General features: G+C 40.7%; 1 protein-coding gene across 19 annotated transcripts in view; it reads left to right on the top strand.

Annotated features, from left to right (window-relative positions):
- C2cd5 (C2 calcium dependent domain containing 5) overlaps nt 1-25338 on the top strand; it is a 95107-nt gene extending 69769 nt beyond the window's left edge. For 9 of the 19 annotated variants that reach the window (XM_041630530.1, XM_041630511.1, XM_041630519.1 and 6 more), the window contains 12 exons: nt 1928-2068; nt 4759-4822; nt 5087-5148; nt 5346-5444; nt 5983-6072; nt 6535-6622; nt 6729-6815; nt 12966-13016; nt 13896-13997; nt 15270-15460; nt 20806-20952; nt 24189-25338. In XM_041630530.1, the coding sequence (XP_041486464.1) occupies nt 1928-2068; nt 4759-4822; nt 5087-5148; nt 5346-5444; nt 5983-6072; nt 6535-6622; nt 6729-6815; nt 12966-13016; nt 13896-13997; nt 15270-15460; nt 20806-20952; nt 24189-24317 (1251 nt within the window). In that variant the 3' untranslated portion in view covers nt 24318-25338. The remainder of the gene's footprint in view (nt 1-1927; nt 2069-4758; nt 4823-5086; nt 5149-5345; nt 5445-5982; nt 6073-6534; nt 6623-6728; nt 6816-12965; nt 13017-13895; nt 13998-15269; nt 15461-20805; nt 20953-24188) is intronic. The other 10 variants (XM_041630598.1, XM_041630539.1, XM_041630578.1 and 7 more) reach the window with 2 other exon arrangements.
- Nucleotides 25339-25596: the final 258 nt, after the last annotated feature.

The following is a 25596-nucleotide window of genomic DNA, read 5'->3' as shown; positions in this document are numbered from 1 at the left end:
TGTAGAACACTGGCCTAGAATGTGCTAGGCCCTAGATTTGATCTCCACTTCTTCAAATTGTTAAAGCAAACACATAACAAATTGTGTGTAAGTTATGTGCAGATTTTTTGTCATTTTGTGAAGCCTACTCAAACACCCGCATATTTTAATATCCATGGGGTCCTGGAACTATTACCCTATGAATATGGAGGGATGGCTGTAAGAGCCTCTTGGAGACAGATACTTAATAAGAATACAAATTAAGTTACTCTACCCAGAGAACACTGAGTTGCTCTTCTTTTCACACAACTCAGGTTTTTGGGGAAGAAGAAAATCTGTTGTGATTTTAAAAATTCCAACAGGTATGGATTTTATTCCAGGATGTCTTTTCTTCCTTCAGACACTAAGTATATTAATTGTCTTTATTTTTAGGAACTGTTTGACAAAGTTGGTACCCAGGCTTGATTCCTGGTATTGATATTACAATTTTATGTTTTAAGTTGTATATAGCAGTCAGTCTATACCCACCTTTCAATATGTTAATATTGAGCTATAGAGTTTATTTTCATTATGTATATATAGGGGCAGCAGTATGTGCATAGGAATGCATGTGCTTGTGGAGGCCAGAGAGGGCACTGGATCCTCTGCAGCTGGAATTACAGGTGGCTATTAGCTACCTCACGTAGGTGATCCGGTTCTCTGCAAGAGAAGTGTGTGCTCTTAAACTCCAGCCGCTTACTGTTAAATAGAGATGTGGGTCAGTGCTCCTTCTCTTAGGAAGAGAGCCCTCGCTGACTGCTCCCATTGGATTAAGTTTCCTCAATAAATTGAAAATATTTTGATGTTCAGATTTCATTAAGACAGTATATGGTATCAAAGTAAGAGAGACTTTTAAAATGATACTACTGTGGTACCCTAATTTACAAGACTTGACTGTACCAAATATCAAGTGTTACCATTTAGTAGCAAGAGAGGCAGTCACACAATTCAAAACTCACAATCACAAAAGGTAGTATTGTTTTTAGTGAAAAACAACAACAACAACAAATCCACCAGAGCTGCTGCCTTGCATGGATTCCTCATTTGGTTTTTAGCTTAGAGTTGTGTTCTTCTCTCATTTTTTGTTGATTATAACACACTCACTCAGAGGCATGCAGGGCGGGTTCTGTATATAATATGAATGTGTGCGACAGCACTCCACGGGGGGCTTGGAACTGCACTGGTTGTCATTTTTTTTTAGGCACACACCAGCAGTGAACATTTTATATTATATTTTGGAAAACCTCTATTGTAACCCTCATTTTTGTAAAGGAGGTTTCTGGGCATCAGTAGCAGGCTTTGCCTTTTGAGCTCACACACTGTGGCCCAGGTCCTTGACTCTATGCAGGATGACACTATACACTGATTGTAGAAGATCAGTTTTGTTGCTTTTGAAGATTATTTAGCATGCCAGATTGCATAACTTGTACATGCATTTGGATATGTATGTATTATCTTGTTCTATTACACATATTTCTCTTATTCTTCACATTTAACTGTGGTAGATCTTGGAAAGATTGCTACTCGATAAGAAAGGCTATGAAAGAACAAAGCCCTTTCTTAGAAAAGTTTTAAATCTTTATATAACCAATTGTGCTTTGAAATTCTTCATAGAAAATATATACAGTATATAGAAATAGTTGTAGCCTGGATTGGCAAGGTTCTGAGCCTGTTGTAGTTCCCCGTCTGTGCACTAGATGTCAGCTTGACCTTGTTATGCCCTTGACAGTTAACCTGCTTTACAGGTGAAAGGAGTATCTGTGTCTTCTATAACCCGAAAGGTTCAACTTATATAGAGAGTTCACTGAATGTATCGTGTGGATTGTTTTCTTCTCAGAAAGATGCCTATTAGTATAAAACTTTAAAACCAGACAGAAAAATTCATTCTCCATTACTGTATGTTTTTTAGGAGGTATCTGAAGAGATTATAGGATCGCCCATCCCAGAACCTAGACAGCGTTCAAGACTTTTAAGATCACAATCAGAAAGTTCTGATGAAGTTACAGAATTAGACCTTTCACATGGGAAAAAAGACGCATTCGTGTTAGAGGTAATACTACATTGGAATAATGTCCTAAAAGTTTCAGAAGATAAATATTTTGTAATTAAATTCTAACCTGATATACAACTTGTACTGTAAGTTTTACAAGTATCAAGGAAGTTGTGGACACTGCAGACATGAAGCTAGCACTGGGTAACTGATGCGGTAATGTGGGTTGGACTAATAGTACAAGACAAGGTGAGCAGCCCTCATCAGAGATCTAAAATCCGAATTGTCCAGAAATTCCAAATTTTGTGGCGGGGGTAGGGTGCTTGCCTAGTGTTCCCGAGGCCATGTGCGCGATCCCAAGCACCATGTCAATTGGACCCGGTGTGAAGTTGTGATCCTGGCACTCCAGACTATATAGGCCCTATATGTCTCCTTGTCCCCTGCTCCCCCCAAGACAAAATTTGAAAGTTCATGTTAAAAGTTTTGGATTTTGGAGCATTTTAGTCTTTGGAGTTTAGGAGTAGGGATGTTTAACCCTTTAAATATATGTAGATACCAGAGTCTGGAACACTGGAATCTGAAGGGTTTAGGTCCCAGCATTCTAGGGAAAGGATACTCACCTGTAATAGTAAACATTTGGAGTCATTTTTTTTAAACTTGAATGACTTTAATCACAAAATGCACTGTTTCAAACACAGTGTAAGCATCACTTTATGACTGTATTTGATAAGTATTGCTGTCTCATTGAGTACTGAGTACTGTGTATTCTCATAGAGTGCAGGGAATTGTCGTGACAGTCTTTATTAAAGGACAGTTAGGACATTTAAGCTTTTCAGAGAGTGGCCATGAAGTCATGAGCCAGTGCTCAGCAGTTCACTCTCTTCAGACCAGTTCCTGTTGCCATGTCCTGAGAGTAGCTTCAGGAGGGGCAGGAGATCTTCCTACTGTAGAATGGAAGGAGCTGAATGACGTGTGCATGTTGTGAGGGAAGCATTAGGGAGTAGAATCTGGTGTGTTTACCCCGGTGATTCTGGAAGCTGCTGGTAGAATTGTGTTGGGATGAGAGTCCCAAACAGTGCCTTTGGCTGTCCTAGGATGTCTCCCATGAGAGACGAGCAATTAAAGTGAGATGAGAGGCTTTTTGTTTTTTTAAGATTTATTAATTTTTTTTTATTCATGTGAGTATGTGTGTGTGCACCTTCATGAGTTTTTTCAGGTGCCCCTTGAGGACAGAGAGACCTAGATCCCCAGATCTGGAGTTACAGGAATTCATTATGAACCACCCAGCATGGGTGCTAGGAACCAAACCTGGATCTTGTCCAAGAACAGTATGTGTTCTTAACTGCTGAGCCATCCCTCTGTCCCCTGAGATGAAGTTTCATTTGCAGAAGTAGTAACCTGTTCTCCAGTGTTCTGCAGTTTGAGATAAGTAAAAGGGGAGGTCAGTGGAGAAGCAGTGTGACTCAAGGAGGTCATAGGCTCTGAAGCTGTGCAAGGTACCATGGCCAGCTGTAATATCAGCACTTCCTGGAGCTTTCAAAAATGGGGATTGTTAGGATTCTACTTCAGATCTAGTAAAAGAGAATTTCAAGGTGGGGCCCTAAAAATATTTTACCAGGCTCTCTAGGTGGCTAAGCATCACTTGAATTTTGGTCTGGAGTATAACTGATATGACAGCTGCTAACATCCTGGTTGGGCAGAGGCACACAAGAAAAAGTGCTTGCAATGTGGGCAGAAGATGAGGGCAAGGTACAGATTCAGGAGAAGGAAGAGATGGGGAATGTTGTGGTCCTGCTTGTGAGTGTTTGGGGAATTGTGGCTTGCGTTGTGGCCATGACTGGGCAGCTAAACAAGAGTGGAGGTAAGCATGGCTGGGATGTTGGGATAAGAGAGCACTATGGTTCTGTTTAGCCTTGTTTATATTATATATGGACTGTTGGAAAAGCTTCTTGAAAAGTCTACATAAATGTAACCTCAGTATACGTTAAAAGATTTCACTTAGAAGTATTTAAAGTTGTTACTGTGGGGAAATTCGCTGATGCTAGAATTTTGCTTTATGTTACATTTTTATTTTTTATATGCATGTATTTGTATGGTGTATGAACATATGTGAAGATGTCTGCAGAGGCAAGAAGAGGGTATCTTAGTTCCTTTCTATTACTGTGAAGAGATACTATAACCAAGGCAACTTCTGGAAGAAAAGAGTTTACTGTGGCTATAGACCCAGAGGTTAAGAGCCCATGACCATCATGATAGTGAGTGAGCATGGCAGCAGGCAGGTTGGTGTGGTGATGGAGTAGTAAGTGGGTGCTGTCATCCTTTTCTTTGAGTAGGAGGCAGAGAGAGCTAACTGGGAATGTCATGGGTTTTGAAACCTCAAATCCTACCCCAAATGACACACCTCCTCCAACAAGGCTACACCTCCTAATCCTTCCCAAGCAGTTCTGCTACCTGGACAGCAGGTATGCAGATCTGTGAGCCTGTGAGGGCTATTCTCATACCAGAGGCTGCCATTTAAGGTACTCTAAACTCTGAGCCCTATCTCCAGCCCCCAAGTTAAATGCGGTGGCAGGGGAAATGGCTCTGCATTTTCTTAGTTCTTAAATCTTCTGCCTTTCAGATAATGAAAGTGATTTTAAGGAATCAGGACAACTTCTGTGTTTAGTGGTTATGTGGTAGTTTTATCTTTCTGTTTCTAGATCCAAGCCACGATGCCATGTCATTTAGTAGTTTTATCTCTCTGTCTCCAGATTGACGACACTGATGCCATGGAGGATGTGCACTCCCTCCTCACGGATGTTCCCCCGCCTTCAGGTACACAGCAAGCTAGCGCTGAGATAAAGCCTGTGTGCACCAACGTTCTGGCTCCTCTTTGTAGGACTAACTTTCTTTTTAGCTTAGAAATTCAGTCAATGGTTGTTTTTGAAATGGGGTTTCATGTAACTCAGGGTGGCATTGAACTCAGTATGTAGTCAAAAGTAATGGAAGTTCTATATTTAGATTTTATTGTTGAGAACCATCATTTCTAAAACCATAATCAATAAAATATCACATTTTAATTATAATTTGTTTTGGCAGGTTTTTATAGTTGTAATACAGAAATTATGCCTGGCATAAATAATTGGACATCAGAAATACAGGTAAACTGTTTTATTAATTTGAAACAAATACCATATACATTATAAGTGAGTGTCACTTAAATACCTTCCTGTTGACCCCGAGTAGCAATTACAAACACGTTTTAATTTCATTAGTTATCCATTGTTTGCCAGTTTTATCAATTATTAGACTTACAGGGAAGAATAACAAGATGTTGTGTTCTGTGGCCCACCCCTAGATGTTTACATCAGTAAGAGTGGTCAGACTGAGCAGCCTCAACCTGACTAATCAAGCTCTCAATAAGAACTTCAACGGCCTGTGTGAGAACTTGCTCAAGGTAGGAGCCTGCCACTCAGAACCCAGGTTAACTGGACCAGTCTCCTTTGTCTCTCGTGCCTCGCATGCCTGTCAGTCTCAGCTGCGCCACAGAGAGACTCTCCTAAGAGTTGGTACTGTGAACGAAGCTATTTAATATAGTAGCTAAACTTTCATAAAAATCTAGTACATCTGCAGGGTGGTTTTAAGAGCCTGAGTTGTTGACAAACATTAATTCTTTATCAGTGCATTTTCTTTGCATAAAATGGTAGGTTCCATAATGTTGTGTTAGTTCGTTGCAGTGCATGCTGTGACCGGGCTCCCCTCAGTCATCTTTCTTCCGAGATAGTTCTGCCTGTGATTTCATGTCCTGTGTTTACATGATCATACACTGTAAGCACTTAAGGCTTACTGACAGCTAGTCACTGACACTGTGCTGTCAGAGAGAGGGGCCAGTTTTGCTTTCCTTTCTTGGTTTTCACCTTTTATGATGTAATGTCCTTGGACAGAATTAGTTCCATGAAGGAAGAAGTAAGTCACCAGTCCTCTCTTCCGTGCAGAGCCTGTACTTCAAACTCCGCTCCATGACTCCCTGCTGCCTCTGCCATGTGAACTTCACAGTGTCTCTGCCTGAAGACGAGCTAATCCAGGTAACTTTGGAGGTGCCATTGATTGTGGAAGAGGTGTCTAGCCCTTTGTGCTGTTTTTAGTTTATTGTTACCATAGCTAAGTAACTACGACACAATGTTTTAACTCAGACTATCTGAAGTATATTAGTATGCATCTGGCTGTGTATTTAATTTCCTTATTACTGGTTATCTGCAGGGGATTCACATGTATCTTCCCACTGAGGCCACAGTAAACAGAATGGGGCTCAGTATTCATGACTTTAACAGTCCCTGTCTTTCAGAGAAGGCTCTTTTGGAAATGTTTAGGTCTAGCTATACACGTTGCATATCTGAGTTTCCATAGTTTTCTGATTGAGAGTCTTAATCAGGAAGGGCAAACTAGTCAGTTGATAGAGAGTGTCCCATGGTGCTGAAAACAAATTGTAAGACATTTAATGTTGTTAGTGATCGTTTTGCTGATCACAATTGTTTCTATAATCCTAGGTTACAGTCACAGCAGTTGCGATAACTTTTGATAAAAACCAGGCTTTACAGACCACGAAAGCCCATGCTGAAAAGACACTGCAGAGAGGTAAATTTTGATGTCAGGAAGTTAAGTTCTCGTTTGTCCGTTACAGCTGTGTGACAGGTTTTTAGTTTAGATGACTGCTCAGTAAGTGCTGTGTTTGCCTCTCCAGCCTCTACGGATAATGACGAGCTGCTGCAGTTCCCGCTGGAGCTCTGCTCGGACTCACTGCCCGCTCCTGCTTTCCCAGCAACCAAAGGTTGGTCCCACGGGAGAAGCTCTGCCCCCTCTCTAGTCAGCTGAGGAGTCTGCCCTTCATCTGTCATTGTGTGTTTTCCATATGCATGAACGGGGCAAAGTATGTGAAGAGATTATAAACTGTGAAGGCCCTTTTTCGTATGTTCTATCCTTATACTAAAGTTTTAAGATTGAGATTGATTTAAAGTTTGAAGATTTGAGTTCCCAGTGTAAATATTTACACAAAGTGATTTTTGTCTGGTAAGTTTTCTTCTAGTAGAGGTCTTTACCATTTGAGATTTTCATAGACTGTCTGGGGGATGTTCAGGTTAGCCAAGAATGTTTCCATCTTTTACACCATAGCTGTTATTGGAGGACATCGTTTTTATAAGAAATTGATAGTTTTTCAAATGCAAAATAATTTCCCCTTAATGGGAAAATACTCTTGGTTCCTACATTCTATAGAAAAGAATAAAAGGGTTGCTTTTTTCTTTATTTCTCTCTTTTAGTATAATTTTTATTTTAACTTCTCGAAACTGTTGTGTCTAATCTTCTATTACATAGTCTGTAAATGTAGTTTTATTTTATTCTAAAGTTTTTAATTGAGAAATAATAAGTTATTTTTCAATTAGGCATAAAATTAATTATATATTATGTTATATTTCTATTATATATTATGTTATATTTCATTTAACAGATAATTAATTATCATAATCATAACACTTGAAATTGTTCTATCTATGCATACTTTTATTTGGTAACAAATTATGTAGAAAACAGAATAAGTGTGTGTGTGTGTGTGTGTGTGTGTGTGTGTGTTCACTAAATCATTCAGTGTAAGGCCCATCTCTCCATGTAGAAATATATGTTTACCTCATAGCCCATAGATTTAAAGAGATAATCCGTGTTCAGATTCTGAATTTTATCACCTAGTAACTTTGGTCATCTTTTTTTGTCATCAACTAAATTTCAATTTTGGATTTGTACAGAAAGTCTTAGCAATCCTTAACTTCTTGGTAGATAAAGGGGAAATCTAGTTCAGGTTTCTGAGTAAACATAGTTTTAGAGAAGAAACTATTATTGTTAAGAATCTTCTTGAGGGACCTGACAAAATGGCTCAGAGTTTAAGGATCAGGTTTGGATTCAGGACTCATGGCCGCTCACAACTGTCTCTAGCTGGTTTCAGGGGATCTGATGCCCTTCTCTGGCCGCTGTGGTTGTCAGTACACATACTCGGCATAGACATACATACAGACAGAACACTTGCACACCTAAGATAAGTAAATCTTAAGAAAAATATCTTCCTTGGCGTCCTTAGATCTCACTCTTTTCCGGGATGAAAAGAGAAACCTCTGCAATGAGAAAGCACCCCTAAAACCTAGTCGATGAAGGTTTAATCTGTTGCTGATTTACAAGAATGTATGTTTGGAGTTGGGGTGCACATTAGCTGGATTTTAGCCATGCTGCCATTGCTGACTGGATGATGCAGAGGAGTAGGATGAAGCTTGTGAGTGTGCCCTGTCCATGCTGAGGGTTCCATCCATTCTGAGGGTTCCATCCATGCTGAGGGGTTCCATCCATGCTGAGGGGTTCCATCCATGCTGAGGGTTCCATCCATGCTGAGGGGTTCCATCCATGCTGAGGGTTCCATCCATGCTGATGGGTTCCATCCATGCTGAGGGGTTCCATCCATGCTGAGGGGTTCCATCCATGCTGAGGGGTTCCATCCATGCTGAGGGGTTCCATCCATGCTGAGGGTTCCATCCATGCTGAGGGGTTCCATTCCATGCTGAGGGGTTCCATCCATGCTGAGGGTTCCATCCATACTGAGGGGTTCCATCCATGCTGAGGGGTTCCATCCATGCTGAGGGGTTCCATCCATGCTGAGGGGTTCAATCCATGCTGAGGGGTTCCATCCATGCTGATGGGTTCCATCCATACTGAGGGGTTCCATCCATGCTGAGGGGTTCCATCCATGCTGATGGGTTCCATCCATACTGATGGGTTCCAACTACTGCTCACGTGCTCAGCATTATGAAATGATATTCTGTGAACTAAAGAACAAAGGAAGAAGCATTTGGATAGAAGGTCTGTTTGTGAACTGCCCGGAGTGTGTGCGGCTCATTTGAAAAGGCAGCATGAGAGGCCTGAGATGGAGGGAGGGAAGCTTGTCTGCAGGGCTGCTTTGCAGGTGTGCAAGCCCACTGACTGCAGACCTCCGTCAGCCTGGCTTCTCATGTCGGAAACCTGGAAGTTTTATACTTCCTTATAGCCTTTAAGTTAAGTTAAATTTTAAAAATTCCTTCAGTTTCTATATGTTGTGGTTCTATAGTTGCTAACATGTTTATATTGGAGTGGCACATGCCTTTAATCCCAGCACTTGGGAGGCAGAGGCAGGCATATTTCTTGAGGAAGGCAGGAGGGCTAGGAAGGATGCCCAGGGACTAGCCTGCTCCCTCAGACTTTGGCTGCTCCTTTCCACTCATGGTCTTATAAAAGCGGGGGTTGTTTTTTATTTATCTCTTTTTATGTTGACAGGGAAGGTAGTTTGAAGAGCCAATAATAATACGTTTATTAACAATTGCATCTTTGCTTTTAAATAAACCTTTCATTATTTTTTTGTTATCACAATGGTAAATGTCATGCACTGCTTTCATTACATGTATCTACCCTAATTCACTGTAAAGAGTCAACCAGGCTCTGAATTGTCCAGCCATGGTCAGTTTTTCCCTTTCATGATGAATTTGATTTTATTTTTTTAAGTAACAAAAGTTTATTGGTCTCAGATTTCTGGTCGACTCAGTGTCACCTTGATAGTTACTTAGGTTTGTTTGCTGTGAAATATTAAAAGGTGCTGATTTTCCGTCACTTCTTAAAGAACGTCAAGTGAAGGCTGTCAGGATTTTAGGAGGAACATACCTGGTATGGTATCGCCACGAAGCTTGTCCAGGAGGCTGTGCTGTAAGAGATTCTACACTGCCACGATGACTTAGCCTCCTCTATACCCACACTTGGGACATTTTTTTCTGCATTTTTTAAAGGTACTTTAAAATGATACCTATTGGAGAAGGAAGAGAGAGAAATAGAGTAAAAACGTAGAACCTAAGTGAAGATATCCTCAGTAAAAAAGTTTTAAAATGAGATTTTTTTTTCTCATACAATATTGATGAGCTCAATAATTTTGTGCTTTAATGTTTGTAAAAGGTTAACATTACTTTAAAATCTGAAGATATTAAAAACAAAAAGCCAGGTAGTGGTGGCATACACCTTTAGTCCCAGAACTTGGGAGGCAGAGGCAGAATGATCTCTGAGTTCAAGGCCAACCTGATTTAAAAATTGAGTTCCAGGATAGCCAACGCTGCACAGAGAAACTCTATCTCAAAAACAGAAAAACAAAAGTCTGAAGACATAAATCTTGAGGTATTAGTTACAGTGAGGTGGTAGACTTAAACAACTATAAGCCATATACTACTTTAAATCTATCTCAGATATGTTGTAAATCTAATCTATTATAGAATGATAGTTCTGTTTAGATGTTGATAGTTTACTAATCTTGAAGTTTAATTAGCATAGCTTAGTTTTTATTGGTTAAAAGTATAGACAAGGACCTTTCCATCCATTCCTGTTTTCTGTCTCTGGGCTGCTTTGTGCCTGCTTAGTCCTTCCTGCTCAATGGAGGGGCTGTAGCCGTACAGGGGCACTGACTGTGGTAGCAAGATTGGAAATCTGTAAGCACTAGTTTTTATTTTTTCTACAAATAAATGTTCTGAATTCTTAACTCTATATAGTAGTTCTTTATCCTACTACAAATAGCTTTATATAGTCATAGTCTCTTATATATCTGCTGTATCTGCTTTTTAAAGACTGTATATTTTGAAATTATGATCAAAATGATGACAGCAGTAAGAAAGAATCTGTAAATAGTCTTCATAGAGTTGGACCAAAGCAGTAGCAGGGGAGAGAAGCTATCGGGATTGAGAATGAGGGATATGAAAACCAGAGAGGCAAGCTAGATGGAATCCCAGAACGTGGGAGACTGAGGCAGGCCAGCCCGGACTGTTAGAATATGAGGCCCCAAAACAAATAAATGAATGAATGAAACAGAATGTAATAATAGGGTACACATATCTAGCTCATTTAAGAGATGGGATGGAAAGGAGGGACTTAAACAGCACAAGGGTCGCTTTCCCTCTGTCTTTGCATGCTTGGGGACAGTGAGATCCAGGAGGCAGAGGGCTGACAGTGCTCAGAAGAGAAGCTGAAGGATGGATGCCCAGGCGTGGCTGTAGGACTCTGATAGGGAATCCAACAGAAGAAAGTAGTGTAGGCTGTTTGTCTTGACTTGGAGTATGTGACCCACATGCAAGTTTGTTATATGTTTTTCAATGTATACATTGCTGATATCTTACTTTTGGTTTTCCATTATAAGCTATTCAAATGGAAGCTTTTATTTCTATCTTTATGCCTTAATAATTTACAACTCTTATGTGGCAGTTTCTTTATCAGTTCATCCACATCTAGGTAGCATTATGGATAGGTTTATATCTGTCTTTAGATTCATCATTAATTTAGTCATTGATAAAGTATATCCAATCTTCATTATATTAATAAAACGCCTGAAAGAATGTCAAAACTCAGTTGTGATTATAGTAACTTAAAACTTTGAATGTTAAAGTGGGAACATTGTTAAAAATTAAAGACTCTGGGCTGTAATACCTTTTACTCTATAAGAAAATATTATATTTGTAGGAAGTTTTAAAACAATAATTTTTAAAAAGATGTTCACTCTAAGAAAATTTATAGCAAAGCTGATTGATAAATTGTAATGTTGAGAAGTGAAAAGTCAGTAGAATTAGTAGTTTGTGTTGTCTTTGTCCAATGTGTGTTGCTCACCAGAAAACAAGGTGACTTAGAAAGACTAGAAACTCAGTGGCTCAGGTTCTGGAGGCTGGGAAGGCCTGCATCACGTTCTGGAGGCTGTCCTTTCTGTAATACTCTGAGTCTGTCTTGCTCAGCAGGGACCCCAAAGAACCCTGGAAACTCCAAGCCTGTAGTGGACTGCTTGTTCTCCATGTATGTATGGAGTCCCTTCCTGCCCTGTAGGGTCTCTACAGACTATCAAGCCTCTGAATACATGTTAGAGCCTCCCCAGCTTCTTCCTGTGCCATCTCCTTTGGACTTGCTCAGTTCCTCAGCCTCCTGAATCAAGAGCACTGTACTAGTTAGGTATGGAGTCTGTGGACATGATGGTCGATGTTCAGACATGTCTGCAGCGTGGCACCTTCATAGGCATCTGTGGCCTGTACCCAATTACCATTTCTTAATCAACTCCACATTTAGATGACTGCCAACTATTGTACGCTCTCCTGTTAGCTACTCCGTTTAGGAGAATGTTCTATACAAATCATATCTTGAGTAGTTAGATTTTATTAATTTGAAAGTATTACCAAAATGTCAATACATTAGAGATGGAAAATACATTTACTTAGTTGACACTTTAAAAAAAATGGATGGCCCGACTAATTCTTACTGTTTCGAATGAGCTATTCTTTTTTATAATTCCTTGAAACAAAAATGTAAATATGCTAGTGCAGAGAAAGCATGAGCAGCAAAAATACATTTACATTTTCACAATATTTTACATATATACAACAAATTCCCGTCTGGATGCTACTCTCTAGGCTGCTAGGATCTGTTTGGGGGATCCGGCTTCCTACCTAGCTGGAGATCTGTCACCCTTTAGTACCACAAAGTCTGGCTGCCACCAGTGGGAGCTGTTGATAAAGCCAGATGGAGAGGGTGATGTGTGTGAGCATGGGTGGTGTCATGGTGCTAGCTCCCCCCCCCCCCCCAACTTTGCCTTCCCCAGCACACTGGCCCTTTCTTCTGTGCTGTTATTCTGCTAGCGTGCTACTGTTGACGTTTTCTCCAGAAACTCGCTTGGTGTTGTAGTAAGCAACCATCTGGGCAAGGTATTTATTAATGGGGATATTCTTCACATGAAGGAACTGTGTTTTAAATCCTAACACTTGTGTTTGGTTGCCTTTGTAATGAAGTCGTAAAAATTTACTTACTCTATTCTTTGGGCTCACGGAAGATATTAATATCAGCAGGGAAGAGGTCCTGGCTTGTGCTTAGCATCGAGCTAATGCTGTTCGTATTGTCTTACTAGAACACCTGGAGAGTGCGAGTTCTAACTCAGGTACACCAGCTGCACAGAGAGGTGAGTTTGCCTAACTAAGCACACAGTCACCGTACTACGTGAGAAGTTGTAGATCAGTAGACGTAAAATTACAGGCAGAGGAATGCACCGGACAGTGGAATAGACCACAGATATGGTTTTACTGTATCTAGATTGTTTTAAAAATTCATCGATTGTTTGCTTTGTTCTCATTTTATTTTATTAGTATTTTAATAGTTTTTCTAGTTTCCAAGTTTCAGCTTTTTAACCTGTTTTACTGTTCATAGAGGGGGTGCTAGCTGCCCCTCCTCAAATCTTGTCAGAGGTCATGTAGCCAGAAATCCAACCTGCAAGCAGAACATTGACAGTGGCCCTTTGGTTTTCTTGCTGGTATAATAGCTGGGTTATTGGTGGTGAAAAGAAGATACTTTAGTGAGAAATACAGCTAGTGAGGCCATGGGCTGTTGTTGTCCTTTGTGTTTCCCTCAAGTAGCTTTCAACACTTGATGCTTTTTTAGCTTAGGTTCTTGGCTAAAGTGGGGAAAGGGGTTGCTCATAATGGGTTGATTATAAATTGAATTATAAATTAAAATCAAATAGAAACTACTAAACTCTTATAAGGAGGAGAGCAGGAACAATAAGCAGTCTGTCCTCTGCTTTTGCGTTAGCTGGACTGCATTTGTCCCCCTGAGACCACATGGTCTTGCACCCAGCCCTCCGCCAGCTTTACTGGGTTTGGACACTTGAATGTCTAAGCTCCACTCCCCACTGCCCCTCCCTCTCCTGTCTGGCCTGAAAAGGTCACTCTTTCCCTAGCTACAGCAAAGTTAAGTTACATCATCAAGGAGGATTATGGCGAGTAAGACACGTCATCCATATTTTTTCTTTGTGTTTTCTTTTGTTTTCTGTCTGTGTTTTCAGCAACGTCAGTTGATTACAGTTCCTTTGCAGACAGATGCAGCAGCTGGATAGAGCTCATTAAACTGAAAGCTCAGACCATAAGGCGCGGATCAATTAAGACAAGTAGGCGGACGTTTCTACCACATTCTGATGACCCGAGAAGCATCCCCCTGACTTCCCAGTGGTGAAGGCTAGACCTTACTGCCTAGTAACAACATTGCCAATCAGTCATGTACTTGAGTGTGAAAGCTGCAGACACTTGGTCATTCGTGAGAAGTTATTTTAGAGCCTTTCATTGCTTATTTTTAGCTATATATAGAATTGTCTTTTAAATTTCACTCTTTATGAAGCTTTCTGAAAGTAGATGGATGCATATTACATCCCTACCTAGGAGGACACGGCTAGCTTTCTTGTTAGAAAGACACTCTTCAGGACCCAGTGAACTGCTGACTTCATGGCTGTCAGCTTCCTAAGTCTGACGACAGGGTATCAAAGGATCAAGTGTATCTACAAAGAAGACAATTTGTCTTACTGCTGGACTTTAGAGAGATGTCTTTAGATCCTGGTTTTTGGCAGATTTTGAGAAAACAGTATTTGAGTGGATTTACATTAAAAGGAAAAGAACTGCATTTCAGAGGGACAATGCAGTAAATAGATCACCAGAATCATATTTTTAACCCTAGAGGTGCTAAATCAACAACTAGGCGGCTTGGTTTCCTCCTGTGGAAACAGTCATGATGGTGCCTCTGTGGCTGGTTGTGAGCTGTAAAACACAGGGACATGTGTTCACTGCAGTTACTAGTAGGTGGTGGTGACTACTGACAGGACGTGGTGTACTGCACTTACTTAGTAAGTGGTGCTGACTGTTTTACTGTTACTTCCCCAGACATCTGGTAGACAGCCAAGATGCTTGTCAAGGTTAAAGTTATGTGGCTGTTTAATCAAAAAAGTTTGGGAAAGAAATTTAGAACTGTATTACACCCAGTGTTACCTAGGCTGCCTACAAGCCAGCAGTGATGGAGTGGCCTGAAACAGGTGGAAAATGCACGGGAATGTACCAACTTTCACACTCTCCTCGGATAATTGGTTTCTACAGCAGCTACCTTACTGCTCTGGCGCTTTTTCCTTCTCCACTGTGTAACCGATCATTGTGTGTCTAGCTACACTGCATCACATTTTCCTTTGCAGGGATGTCATTTCCTTCCCAAAGAATTCCATTCCAGCTTCTCATGTCTCTCTCTAAATTGCATGTAGTGCATGATAATTTCTCTTCTTTCATGACATGGCTTAGTCTCACAGACAGCTGAATGTTGTCACCACTTGTGTGGAAACCTTAGGGGATTAACCAGTTTCCAGTGGCTGTTCTTAATGTTTCCATTATTTCTCCAATTTTAGCTGTGACGGTTGAGAAAGCAAGTCCCATGGGTGATGGAAATTTCCGGAATCGCTCTGCTCCACCTTGTGCAAGTTCGACAGTCGGGGTTGTTAAGATGACGCCTCTTTCTTTCATTCCTGGAGCAAAGATAACAAAATATCTTGGCATCATTAACATGTTTTTTATTAGAGAAACTACTTCTCTTCGGGAGGTAACTTTACAAAACTTTAATTTTTTTTTCTTGAAAGAGTTAGTAATAAAGTCAAGCTTTGCTTTCTTCTAAATACAGACACTTAATTTGACCCACCTGTTTGTGACCTGTCTGGATGGATTTTACATAAGACGTACATTTCATACAGTAACTCCTTTTGTAAGAGTTGTGCCTGATTTAAGCCCATTTGTATGCAGAACTTCTAGATGCTTACTATAAAGCAAATGACTTCCTCTTAGATTTGATACAAGATTTAAAACTTCTCTGACAGGACATCTAAGTTTTCTAAGCTATTTTTCTGATATGAATTTAAACAGCAGTTTTTAAGGAGCTGCATTTAGAAATAGTAGATTTTTATAGTAGATGTAAACACAGGGGTACTTTACCCCTATGCTTTCTTCCCTCTGAAAAAAGAACGAGCCTGCTGGTTTTCTGTTGTAGGAGGGCGCTTGAAATGCTGTGGGAAGTCCTCTGTATAGTGTTGCTTTTGTTGGTTAATAAAGAAGCTGCTTTTGGCTAATGGCTTAAAAGAATATAGCCAGGCTGGAAGAGATAGAGAGAGAGAACAGCCGGAGTCAGGGAGCTGCCATGGAGTCGCCAGTTAGAACCATGCCAGTAGGCCACAACCCTCGTGGTAAAATATAAAATGAAAATGGGTTAATTCAAATACAAGAGTTAGCCAGAAATACGCTTAAGCTATTGGCCAAACAGTATTGCAAATAATCTAGTTTTTGTGTGGTTATTTCGTGTTGGGGCGTCCAGGAATGAACAAGCAGCCGCTGCCAACACTTCTCAGACTTGTCAGTGCACAGGAATGCTGCTTCTCCCCATCCTCATTGCACATGGGGAACTGCTACATGACGGTTATAAAACTTTATATGATTAAATTACAAAATCAGGACCACTCTATTGTGTCATTTGTAACTCAGGAATTTAACCTAATAGAAATGGAAACTATATTGGATCTTATGTTATGAGTCAGGGCTGCTAAACAAATTAATATTTAAATAGGGGAACTTTTGAATTGCTGAGGTGTGAATCCTCATTATCTCTGTCTATTTGACTGTCACAGCAGTTTGTGCTGTGGAAAGTGCCTTCCTGTAAGATGACTCGGCTGTGCTTTGCTTGTGTCTCCATGGCACACTTCCTTCTCCCAGCAGGGAGCCTGCCTGCCACAGAGCGAGCACAGTATGTCTTTCTGTAAGTGAATGGATAATGTCTGACAGGTTAATTAATTAGGTGGGTATTTTCTTTAAGATAGACTATCTTAATTATACTCTAATTGTGTTGATGTAGAAGATAAACCATGTAGTCTCAGATCCTTTTAATAGAGAATTGAAGTCTACTTAAGTTTGACAAAATAGGTTTGTTTCAAAATTGGCATGTTTTGTTTTTTTCTGTTGTTTTCTTTTCTAGTTGCTCCTAGTAGTGTATGGCTATACTATTTTGAACGTTTAAGTTTTATTGCCCATATGATCCTGTGGTCTCAGCCTTCTAGATAGTAGGCTTCATGCACAAGCTCCTGGCCATGCATTGTGGAAGCTTTTCCTGCTGCAGTGTTACTACATGGTGAGTCACTGCAGCAGAGACCCGCACTGTTAGCCTAAGGTGCAGCATCCCATGTTTGCCTTGCCTAGTGAGCTCCCTTACAGTCAGTTTTGCTCCTTCGAATTGACCTGTCCATACTCTGCTCCTGTCTCCTGACCTCATAAGCAGAGGCAACTGGTGAAGAGTGTACAGAGCTGCACGCCCGAGGGGAGGCTCAGATCGCTGATCTAGTTCTGGAGTTTCACACAGAGGTTGCTTCCCAGGGTTACAGTCTGGAGGATCTCCTTAGCTGTTTAAAAAGATGTGCTTGGGGCTGGAGAGATGACTCAAGGATTAGAGCACAGGCTGTTTTAGAGGACCCAGACTCAGTTCCCAGAGTCTACACGGTGGCTCACCACCATCTGTAACTCCAGTTCTAGAGGTTTCAGTGCCCCTTCCGGTCCCCTCTGGACACCAGGCATATATGGGTTACACAGATATAGATAGATATACAGGCAAAACACCCATGCATGTAAACTTTTTTTTTAAAGATGTACTTAAGAAAATAATTTTGTTCCTAATAGTAGACTCTTGTGTTTTCTTAACTTCAGTTTAATTCAGAAATTTCCTTGATTGTCTTGAACTTCACCTTCAGTAGAGCTGATAGAAAACATAAGTAGAAAAGCATGTAAGCTATTGACTAGCTTTAATTTTTGTTGTGTTGGGTTTGTAATAGAAAAAGTTCCCCATACCACTATGTTTATCCTCTAGCAATGTGTATAGCATAGTACACAATGCTATTTGTGCACTGCTGAATTGTGCATTCGCATCTAATGTGGTATCAAGCAAGAATTACAGTTCAGTTATAGTATTTATATCTTATCTTTCATCATAACTAAGGAAAACTATATTATTTCTTTCTACTCTTCAAGTCCATCAAAGACTCCAGAAGGATATAATATTACCTAAGTAAATAGGAAGTGCATTGTAAGCAACTTCCAAAACTCTAGAAATGACAAGAGACATCACGCTGCCTGAATAGTCACCCAAAGTTCTTCTGTACCATTGGGGTATCCATCTTCAGCCTATTGGCCCATAGTATCCCAGCAGACTTTTCCATGAAGCAGGAAATTTCAAAGACAGTTTTGCCTATATTGGCAGTTTGTCAGTCACTTTCTTTTGTGTCCTGTACAATGTCTTGCATGTTCTCTAATGAAGCAGGAACCTTGAAGGATGTCTTACCTTTAGGCAAATTCAGCAGTCATTTCTTTGTGGGTCCTGCATGTCCAGTTCATCAAGCAGTCCAGGCAAGAGCAGTTCTTGGCCCAAATGACTATCAAACTCCATGAGGAGACTCTTCAATGTCCATCATCCTTTTGAAGTAGTTTGGTGCTACCAGGAGCAGATGTGTCTCACTGTCATGAAAAGTCCTAACTTCTTAAAATATTTTAAATGCGTATTCTGAAGGTCTCTGAAAGATTTAAAGAATCCCTATCCATCTGAAATATACCTCTTTACATCTAGAAAACCTAATATTACTACAAGCTTGACTATTATAGGTGATTATCTATTACACTACATTTTAAATGAGCTGCACAGACACAATACCTTAATCAAGATCAGAAATACATATACACAGTGTACCTTAAATATGTATTAATAAACTGAGATTCATACCAATGCAAAGCTCTATAGCATATCCCCCATTAAATGTAAACAAACATTTATAAACATTATTTGGGAATTTGGGCATAGTTCTTTTCCAAACTGCTTCCTGCTTTTTGTTGGGTGAAGTTTTTTCTTTTAGTGGGGGGGGCGGTGTTCAAGATGACACTTCAGGGGCTCATGGTGCATCCAACCACATTAGCCTGAAATGAATCCAAAGGTTCTCATCATCTGTGGAAACAAAAGAAGAACCTCTTTTCCAAAGCATAATATCCTTAGACACAAATTCTGAAGTCAATATAACTTTCTAATATACATGCTGCTTTAGCTTAGCAGCCCATACAATAAAATGTTTCTCTGTACTTAGCTTCTTCACAGTCAAATAATTCAAAGAAAACGCAATAATATACATAATCCAGACTCTCGGTGTATCACATCTTTATGTGACTTTTCTTACTCTATTATTTTTAATATTTATATTATTATCTTTACTCCTTTAATCTATGACTGTCTGTACTCTATTTCTTTAAAGACTTTCATTTTTTATAAACCATTCACTTCTTTTTATAACTCTCCGTACTTTTTTCTTCTGTATCCCAAGCCTACGTACATTTTTAAAGACACTGTGACCCATTTAGAGGTCTTTTATGTCTAGATTTGTCTTTATTGCATATCTGTAATTATTTTCTGACCAGAAGCGCTTCTTAAAATGCTAAGCCCTTCTTATGAACTTAAGCGGCACCATTGCTAGGGGAAATATGGCACTGCCTGCTTGCCCCGCCCAGTCCAGCATGGCGGAGCTGCTCACTGCCTCTGAGAGCCATGTACAATACCCCATCTCAAGGCACACAGCTGGTCCATGTTGTCACCAAGCAAGCTGTAGCACATTGCTCACAAACTCATTCAAATCCTCGGTCTCCTGAAAGAGCCAGAGGTCATGCTGGCAGCATGGCCCAGAAAGCTGGCATTTCAAAATGACGTGGCTTCTTTTCTGCTTCCGCTGAATTGGGAAAACCTCCCTCAAAGGAGCTGTGGCATGCTGCCAGCAAACAAGAAGCTGTGTTAAACTCTGGATTTTTGTGTCTAGAATTCCTTTTCAAGCCCTATCAGGTTTTAAATGGATTTTAGCCAACCATGTTGGCACCAATTTGTTGATGAGAGGCTGTTTGTTTATCCCAGCCACCCAGAACCGAAATAATCACACAGAAACTGTATTAATTAAATCACTGGTTGGCCCATTAGCACTAGTTTCTTATTAGCTAACTCTTACATATTAATTTAACCCATCTCCATTAATCTGTATATCACCTCAAGGTTGTGACCTTCCAGCAAGGTTTCAGCGTGTCTGTCTCTGGCGGTGGCTCCATGGTTTCTCTCTTTACTCTGCTTCCTTTCTCCCAGCATTCAGTTTAGTTTCCCTGTAGTAATAAGGGCGGCGGGGCTGCGTCCCCAGCACCCCAGCCGCCCGCACGGCTAGCTTATGCCCGAAATAACAACACACAAACTGTATTCATTTAAACACTGCTTGGCCCATTCTCTTCTAGGCTAATTCTCACATACTAATTTAGCCCATTTCTAATCATCTGTGTATGGCACCCCAAGGTGCGCTTACCAGGAAGATTCTAGCCTATGTCCATCCTGGGTCGGAGCTTCATCCCGGGAGCGGGGCATGGCGTCTCTCTCAGGCGTCTGCTCCCGAGAGGAGAGCTGTCGAGACTCAGCTCACTTCCTCTTCCTCCCAGTGTTCTGTTCTGTCTCCTCCTCCCACCTATCTTCTAACCAATAAAATGGGCCAGGGCAGTGCCTTTATTAGCCAATGACCTTCCTCCATCATTTCCCCCCTCCTAACTGTGTTCTGCCCTGCTATAGACTCAAGCCAGCTTTCTTTATTAACTAATGGTATTTACAGCACACAGAGGGGAATCCCACATCAGCTAGTGATGGGCAAACTACAATTTATCATAGATTTAATGAATACTTTAAAATCCTTACTCAAGTATGTTTATTAATGCAAAAAAAAAAAACCCTTATGAGGAAAATATAAATGACTGTGTTTTACATTGAGGCAATTCAGAATGTGTACTATTGGCTTTTGACATTTTCTGCATGGCCCTACCCTGTGTATGATGCAGTGGTCTGTCTGTCCTTTGCAGGAAGGAGGAGTCAGTGGTTTCCTCCATGCTTTCATTGCTGAAGTGTTTGCCATGGTAAGAGCTCACGTTGCCGCACTGGGAGGGAATGCTGTTGTTTCCTACATTATGAAGCAGTGTGTCTTCATGGAAAATCCCAGTAAGAACCAGGTGAGATGACTAAATATCTGTAAGAAGTTGGAGAATTGACCCTCTGGCCTGTTCCATCCATTCACTTCTAAAAGAATTGCTTTTCAGAACTTTGACTGTAGCTGTTAAAGCGTACTTAAATGACTTTATTATTCACACAGTCATCATTGTTCAGGCTCTGCTCCATATCCCACGTGAGTAGTTATCACCCTTACTTAAGCTTTGCTGGAGTTACTATTCCTGCCACTCTCTTGGTAAGCCTTGGAATATGGATGTGGCTGTGCCTCCTCTCAGGAGGGCTGAGGTGCCCCTCACAGTATTTCTACCAAATGTTACTCTGTAAATGGGGTATGTAATGAGAAGAGGTCTTACTAGACTAAACCTTAGAATATCATTCTTTTATTAATTTTAACTAAATAGCTCAAAAATTTTAGGGGTTTCTTGTAAAATTGAATAATTATATAAGTAACAGAGTGTCTTGAAAGCAGCATGCTCCATCCTATTCTACTTGGCACATACCAGAAATCATATTTTTGCCTCACACTCACGATAGATGAGCAAAAGTACTTGTGCCCCGAGAACAGGGAACATGCAGGCAGATACTGCACTCAAGGTCCGGTATTTCAGTTTCACAGGAATGAGAAGAGTAGATGTGTGTGTCTGTGTGGGTACGAATTTTACTGCTAGCCGTATACTTAGATGATTATAATTAAGGGCAGATCGTTTGCATTCTCAGGACTCCTGGCTTTTATGGATAACGTTATCCTCACAGTGGACTTTTGCCATAAATGTGTAAGAAGAGCGCCAACTTAAGCACAGCCTTAGTCTTATTTCAGAGCCAATAATTTAGTCAGTGTCTTAAGAAAGATAAACCATTTAACCTCCTTTTCAATTCATAACTTACATATTTTTATTCGTTTGTTCCACTACATTGAGAGATGTTAAAGAATAGTCCTAGTCTGAAACTAGAAGACAGCTTTCTGTTACATTTGGTGAAGCAGGTCACAGTAGGAGAGCACATTGTCACGCATTGGCCTCTGGTCTCCACACGTGCAGGCTAGAGTGCCACAGTCCCATACCCCGACCCCATACACTCTGCGGTAGCCTGTGTGTTTTTTCACACTGAGGGAACCATCCTGACCTAGTTGCTTTTTATATTTTTAAGATATATTGTCCATATATGTAGTCTTTTTTTATATTGTATTTTAATGTATGTTTTGGAGTTGCACTAGATTCAAACTTCAAAAATTCAATTAAAAAACAAATGTAGGAGGTAGAAGAAGCAGGCAGAGCTATATGACTTTGAGGCCAGCCTGGTCCCCAGAGCTCCAGGCTACCCAGGTGTCTTAGGGTTTCTATGGCTGTGAAAAGACACCATTGTTGACCAAGTTTTCTGTCCCACCCGGTCCTGCAGCCATTCAACCTCAAAGAAATACACAGAGGTCTACATTAGTTAATAAACTGATTGGCCTATTAGCGCAGGCTTCTTATTAACAAATTATAACTTATATTAGCCCATAATTTTAATTGCATTAGCCATGTGGCTTGGTACCTTTATCGGTGAGGCAGTCACAGCTTACGTGCTCTGAGTGATGACTGCAGACTGACTCTCTTCCCAGAATTCTCCTGTTCTCATTGACCCACCTCTACTTCCCATCTGGTTGCCCTGCCACTACTTCCTGCCTGACTACGGGACAATCATCATTTTATTAAACAAGTACAAGAAATAAATCTTTGCAGGGTAAAACCATTGTCCCCCAGCACACTATGACCACTACAACTCTTAGAAAGAAAAACATTTATTTGGGGCATCTTTCATTTTCAGAAATTTAGTCCTTTATGATCCGACATGGTGGCATGCAGGCAGACATGGTGGTCTGCAGGCAGACGTGGTGCTGGAGAAGGAGCCAAGGGTCCTGCATCTTGACTTGCAGGCAACAGGAAGTAGTCTGAACTAACTGGACATGGCTTGAGCATATATGAGACCTCAAAGCCTGCCTCCACAATGACACACTTCCTCCAACAAGGCCACATCTCCTAATAATGCCACTCGCTTTCGGGGGTCATTTTCTTTCAAACCACCACACCAGGGTTACATAGTGAGACCCTGTCTCAAAAACATTAAAAATAAGTAAATGGAAAAGTTTCTCCCCGTTTTGTGTTTAGGCCATTCAGTTTCTTTACTACACACAGCCGAAGTCATTAGTGCCTTACTTTTCTTCTTGTGTATTTTAATGTCACTTCTGTTCCTGAGGGCACAGCATGCCAGAGAGAGTCTTAACTGCACACGAACAGCTGTACATTTCACCCCACGTCTGCACAGTGCTGCTGTGTTCATGGTTCTGTAGCTTGTTTTATCACTTTATTTTTCTTGGTGACTTTCTCAGTTCAAGACCAAAAGATTGTCTTAATTATTCCTTTAGCCACTCAGCACTCCATAGTGTTGGTCACTCAGAATCCTCAGCTGTCCCCTGATGGCAGTGGGTAGTATCTGTTGACTGTTTCTCTGATGTATACAGTGCTGTAAGAACTAACATGGATATAAGGGGTTAGCACAGTGAGTATATCCAAAGGGAAGGCCTCTGATGTTTGTAGTTTTCCTATAATGATAAAATTTGCCTCCATTGAGACTGTTTTGCATATTCTAATTATTTTCATTAATAATTCATCACATTCATGATGCTTAGCCATGTTGGTAGAGTTTATGCCAATTTCATTTCTGTTTAGTATCAGGTATAACTATATTTTCACTTTCTCCTTGATAGTATTTACATTATTTTAATTATTTTCCTTTTATAAACATGTTGTAGTAAAAAGTCCCATCCAAGATTTTTCTCTAGAGGAAAATACAAAGTACAGGCTGGAATGGTGGTTGGAGATTGCATGCTTTTCCTGCTCTGCGAGAGATGACATTGCCTTTCAGAGTGGCTGCTCTTCTCCAGTACCTGTGTTTGCTGCCTGTGCCTCTGTCAGCACCTAGTAAAGTCCAGCTTTCACGTCTCCCCAGTATCCGTGGTGTGGTCTCTTACTGTCTATTTGCAGAGCTCTGATTTACGGTGGGCTTGAATATTTTGTCATGTGTTCTCAGGCTTTCTGGATTTCTTTTCCTGTGAACTTTTTCTTTCCTCATCTTCTGTTGGGTTGTTCTAGTGGTTGATTGGCCTGTGCTGGATTTGGTTTTCTACCAGAACCCGTGCACAGCAGGCATATGACCTCGGTGCTGCATGCTCCTGGACTTCTGTCTGCTGTCTTTACAGGCGCAGTGTCTCATAAATGTCAGTGGTGACGCAGTGGTTTTTGTTCGTGAATCTGACTTAGAGGCCATGTCAACTCAACAGTCTGCTGTCAACTGCCAGACATCATGTCCTGGAGAAGTCACAACCTGAAGACAGAAGGAGCTCAACTGAGTGAAATTCGTCCGTCTCCATTGTTTGTCAGCATCTTCACAGATGAGAACCTCAGCGGGGGTAGATAACTGAGGAGGAGTGGGCATGAGTTGGTTTGGTTTGTGTGGACGTCTTGGAGACTTAAGAATTTCTTATCTCTACATTTCATTTGCTTGTTTACACAGACAGATCCCATGGAATCTAGCACCTTCAGTTATGGGAGTTACTTGTAATTTATGTTGATTTTAGTAAAATTATATTTAAAAATGAAATGGGAAGATTGTCAAGAGACTGGGATATGCAGCTTCTGTAACTTAGAAAACTAAGTGGGAATCCAGATTGCTAACAAGTCCGTAGTTGATTTGTAAAATAGAGGACACTACTGTGTATTTTCAGAAAATTACTATGTGGGTTTCCCAGTATCTCTTGCTTGAAATGAGGAACTTGTTAGTTGGGCAGGTGATGTGCTTCAGCCACTTTTCAAAGAAAGATTCTACAGTGTGCATCTGCAGTGTGACCCGGATGCTCTGAGGAGCTTCCCAGGAGGCCTCCACATCAAGGAGGGAGGGCGCCTCTCGACTAACTACTGCTTCATATGTAATTGTCTAGAAGAGGCTTGGCTTCAACTGGGTAGAGACCATTGTAAAATGTATTCAAGTAGTGAAAGTACAGTCGACCTAGGAAGAACCAGATTGTTTTCTAATAATATTATATTGCACTCTTACTAGGGGACTTTGGTGAGGTACACTGTTTGCTATAGAACTTGGAAATGAGACTTGAATATGCTGTGAAGTGTTGAATGTATGTATTAAGTCTTACCTATGCCAAGTACCCACTGCTAATGAAATATCAAAGTCCTCCTTTACCCCATGGAATTCCCTTATAAAAGTTAGCATTTTATTCTCTCAGAACAGTAAATTACCCTAAAGATGAAAAGTCATCTTATTGTTACACAGGTGTCAATATTTTTCTGTATTTTGTTTATAATTTTATTTTTTAAATAAAAAGTTTATAAACAGTATTCCCAATTCTTTGCCTTTTTGATGAGATACCGGTTTCTGAGTCATGGCATCATTTCCTGTCTGCTCTCATGCCTGAGTCAGTAAGTATCTACTGAGCACCTACTGCACGGTGGGTCCGCATCACCGTGGGGGGGCACCCCTGCTGTCTTGGGCAGTTAGCTGCTCAGTGCCTGCTACTGAATGTCTCTTAGATGGCAGGCATGGTTATGGGTCATGACAAACACCTGTAAGTTCTTGCGCACACCCAGCTTGCAGCC

The sequence above is a fragment of the Microtus oregoni genome, unplaced genomic scaffold (genome assembly GCF_018167655.1).
Source record: "Microtus oregoni isolate MIOR12 unplaced genomic scaffold, Mior012 000002F_ref0000024, whole genome shotgun sequence".
NCBI lineage: Eukaryota > Metazoa > Chordata > Mammalia > Rodentia > Cricetidae > Microtus > Microtus oregoni.
The sequence above is the reverse complement of the archived record's forward strand: the minus strand, read 5'-3'. Positions and strand labels throughout refer to the sequence as shown.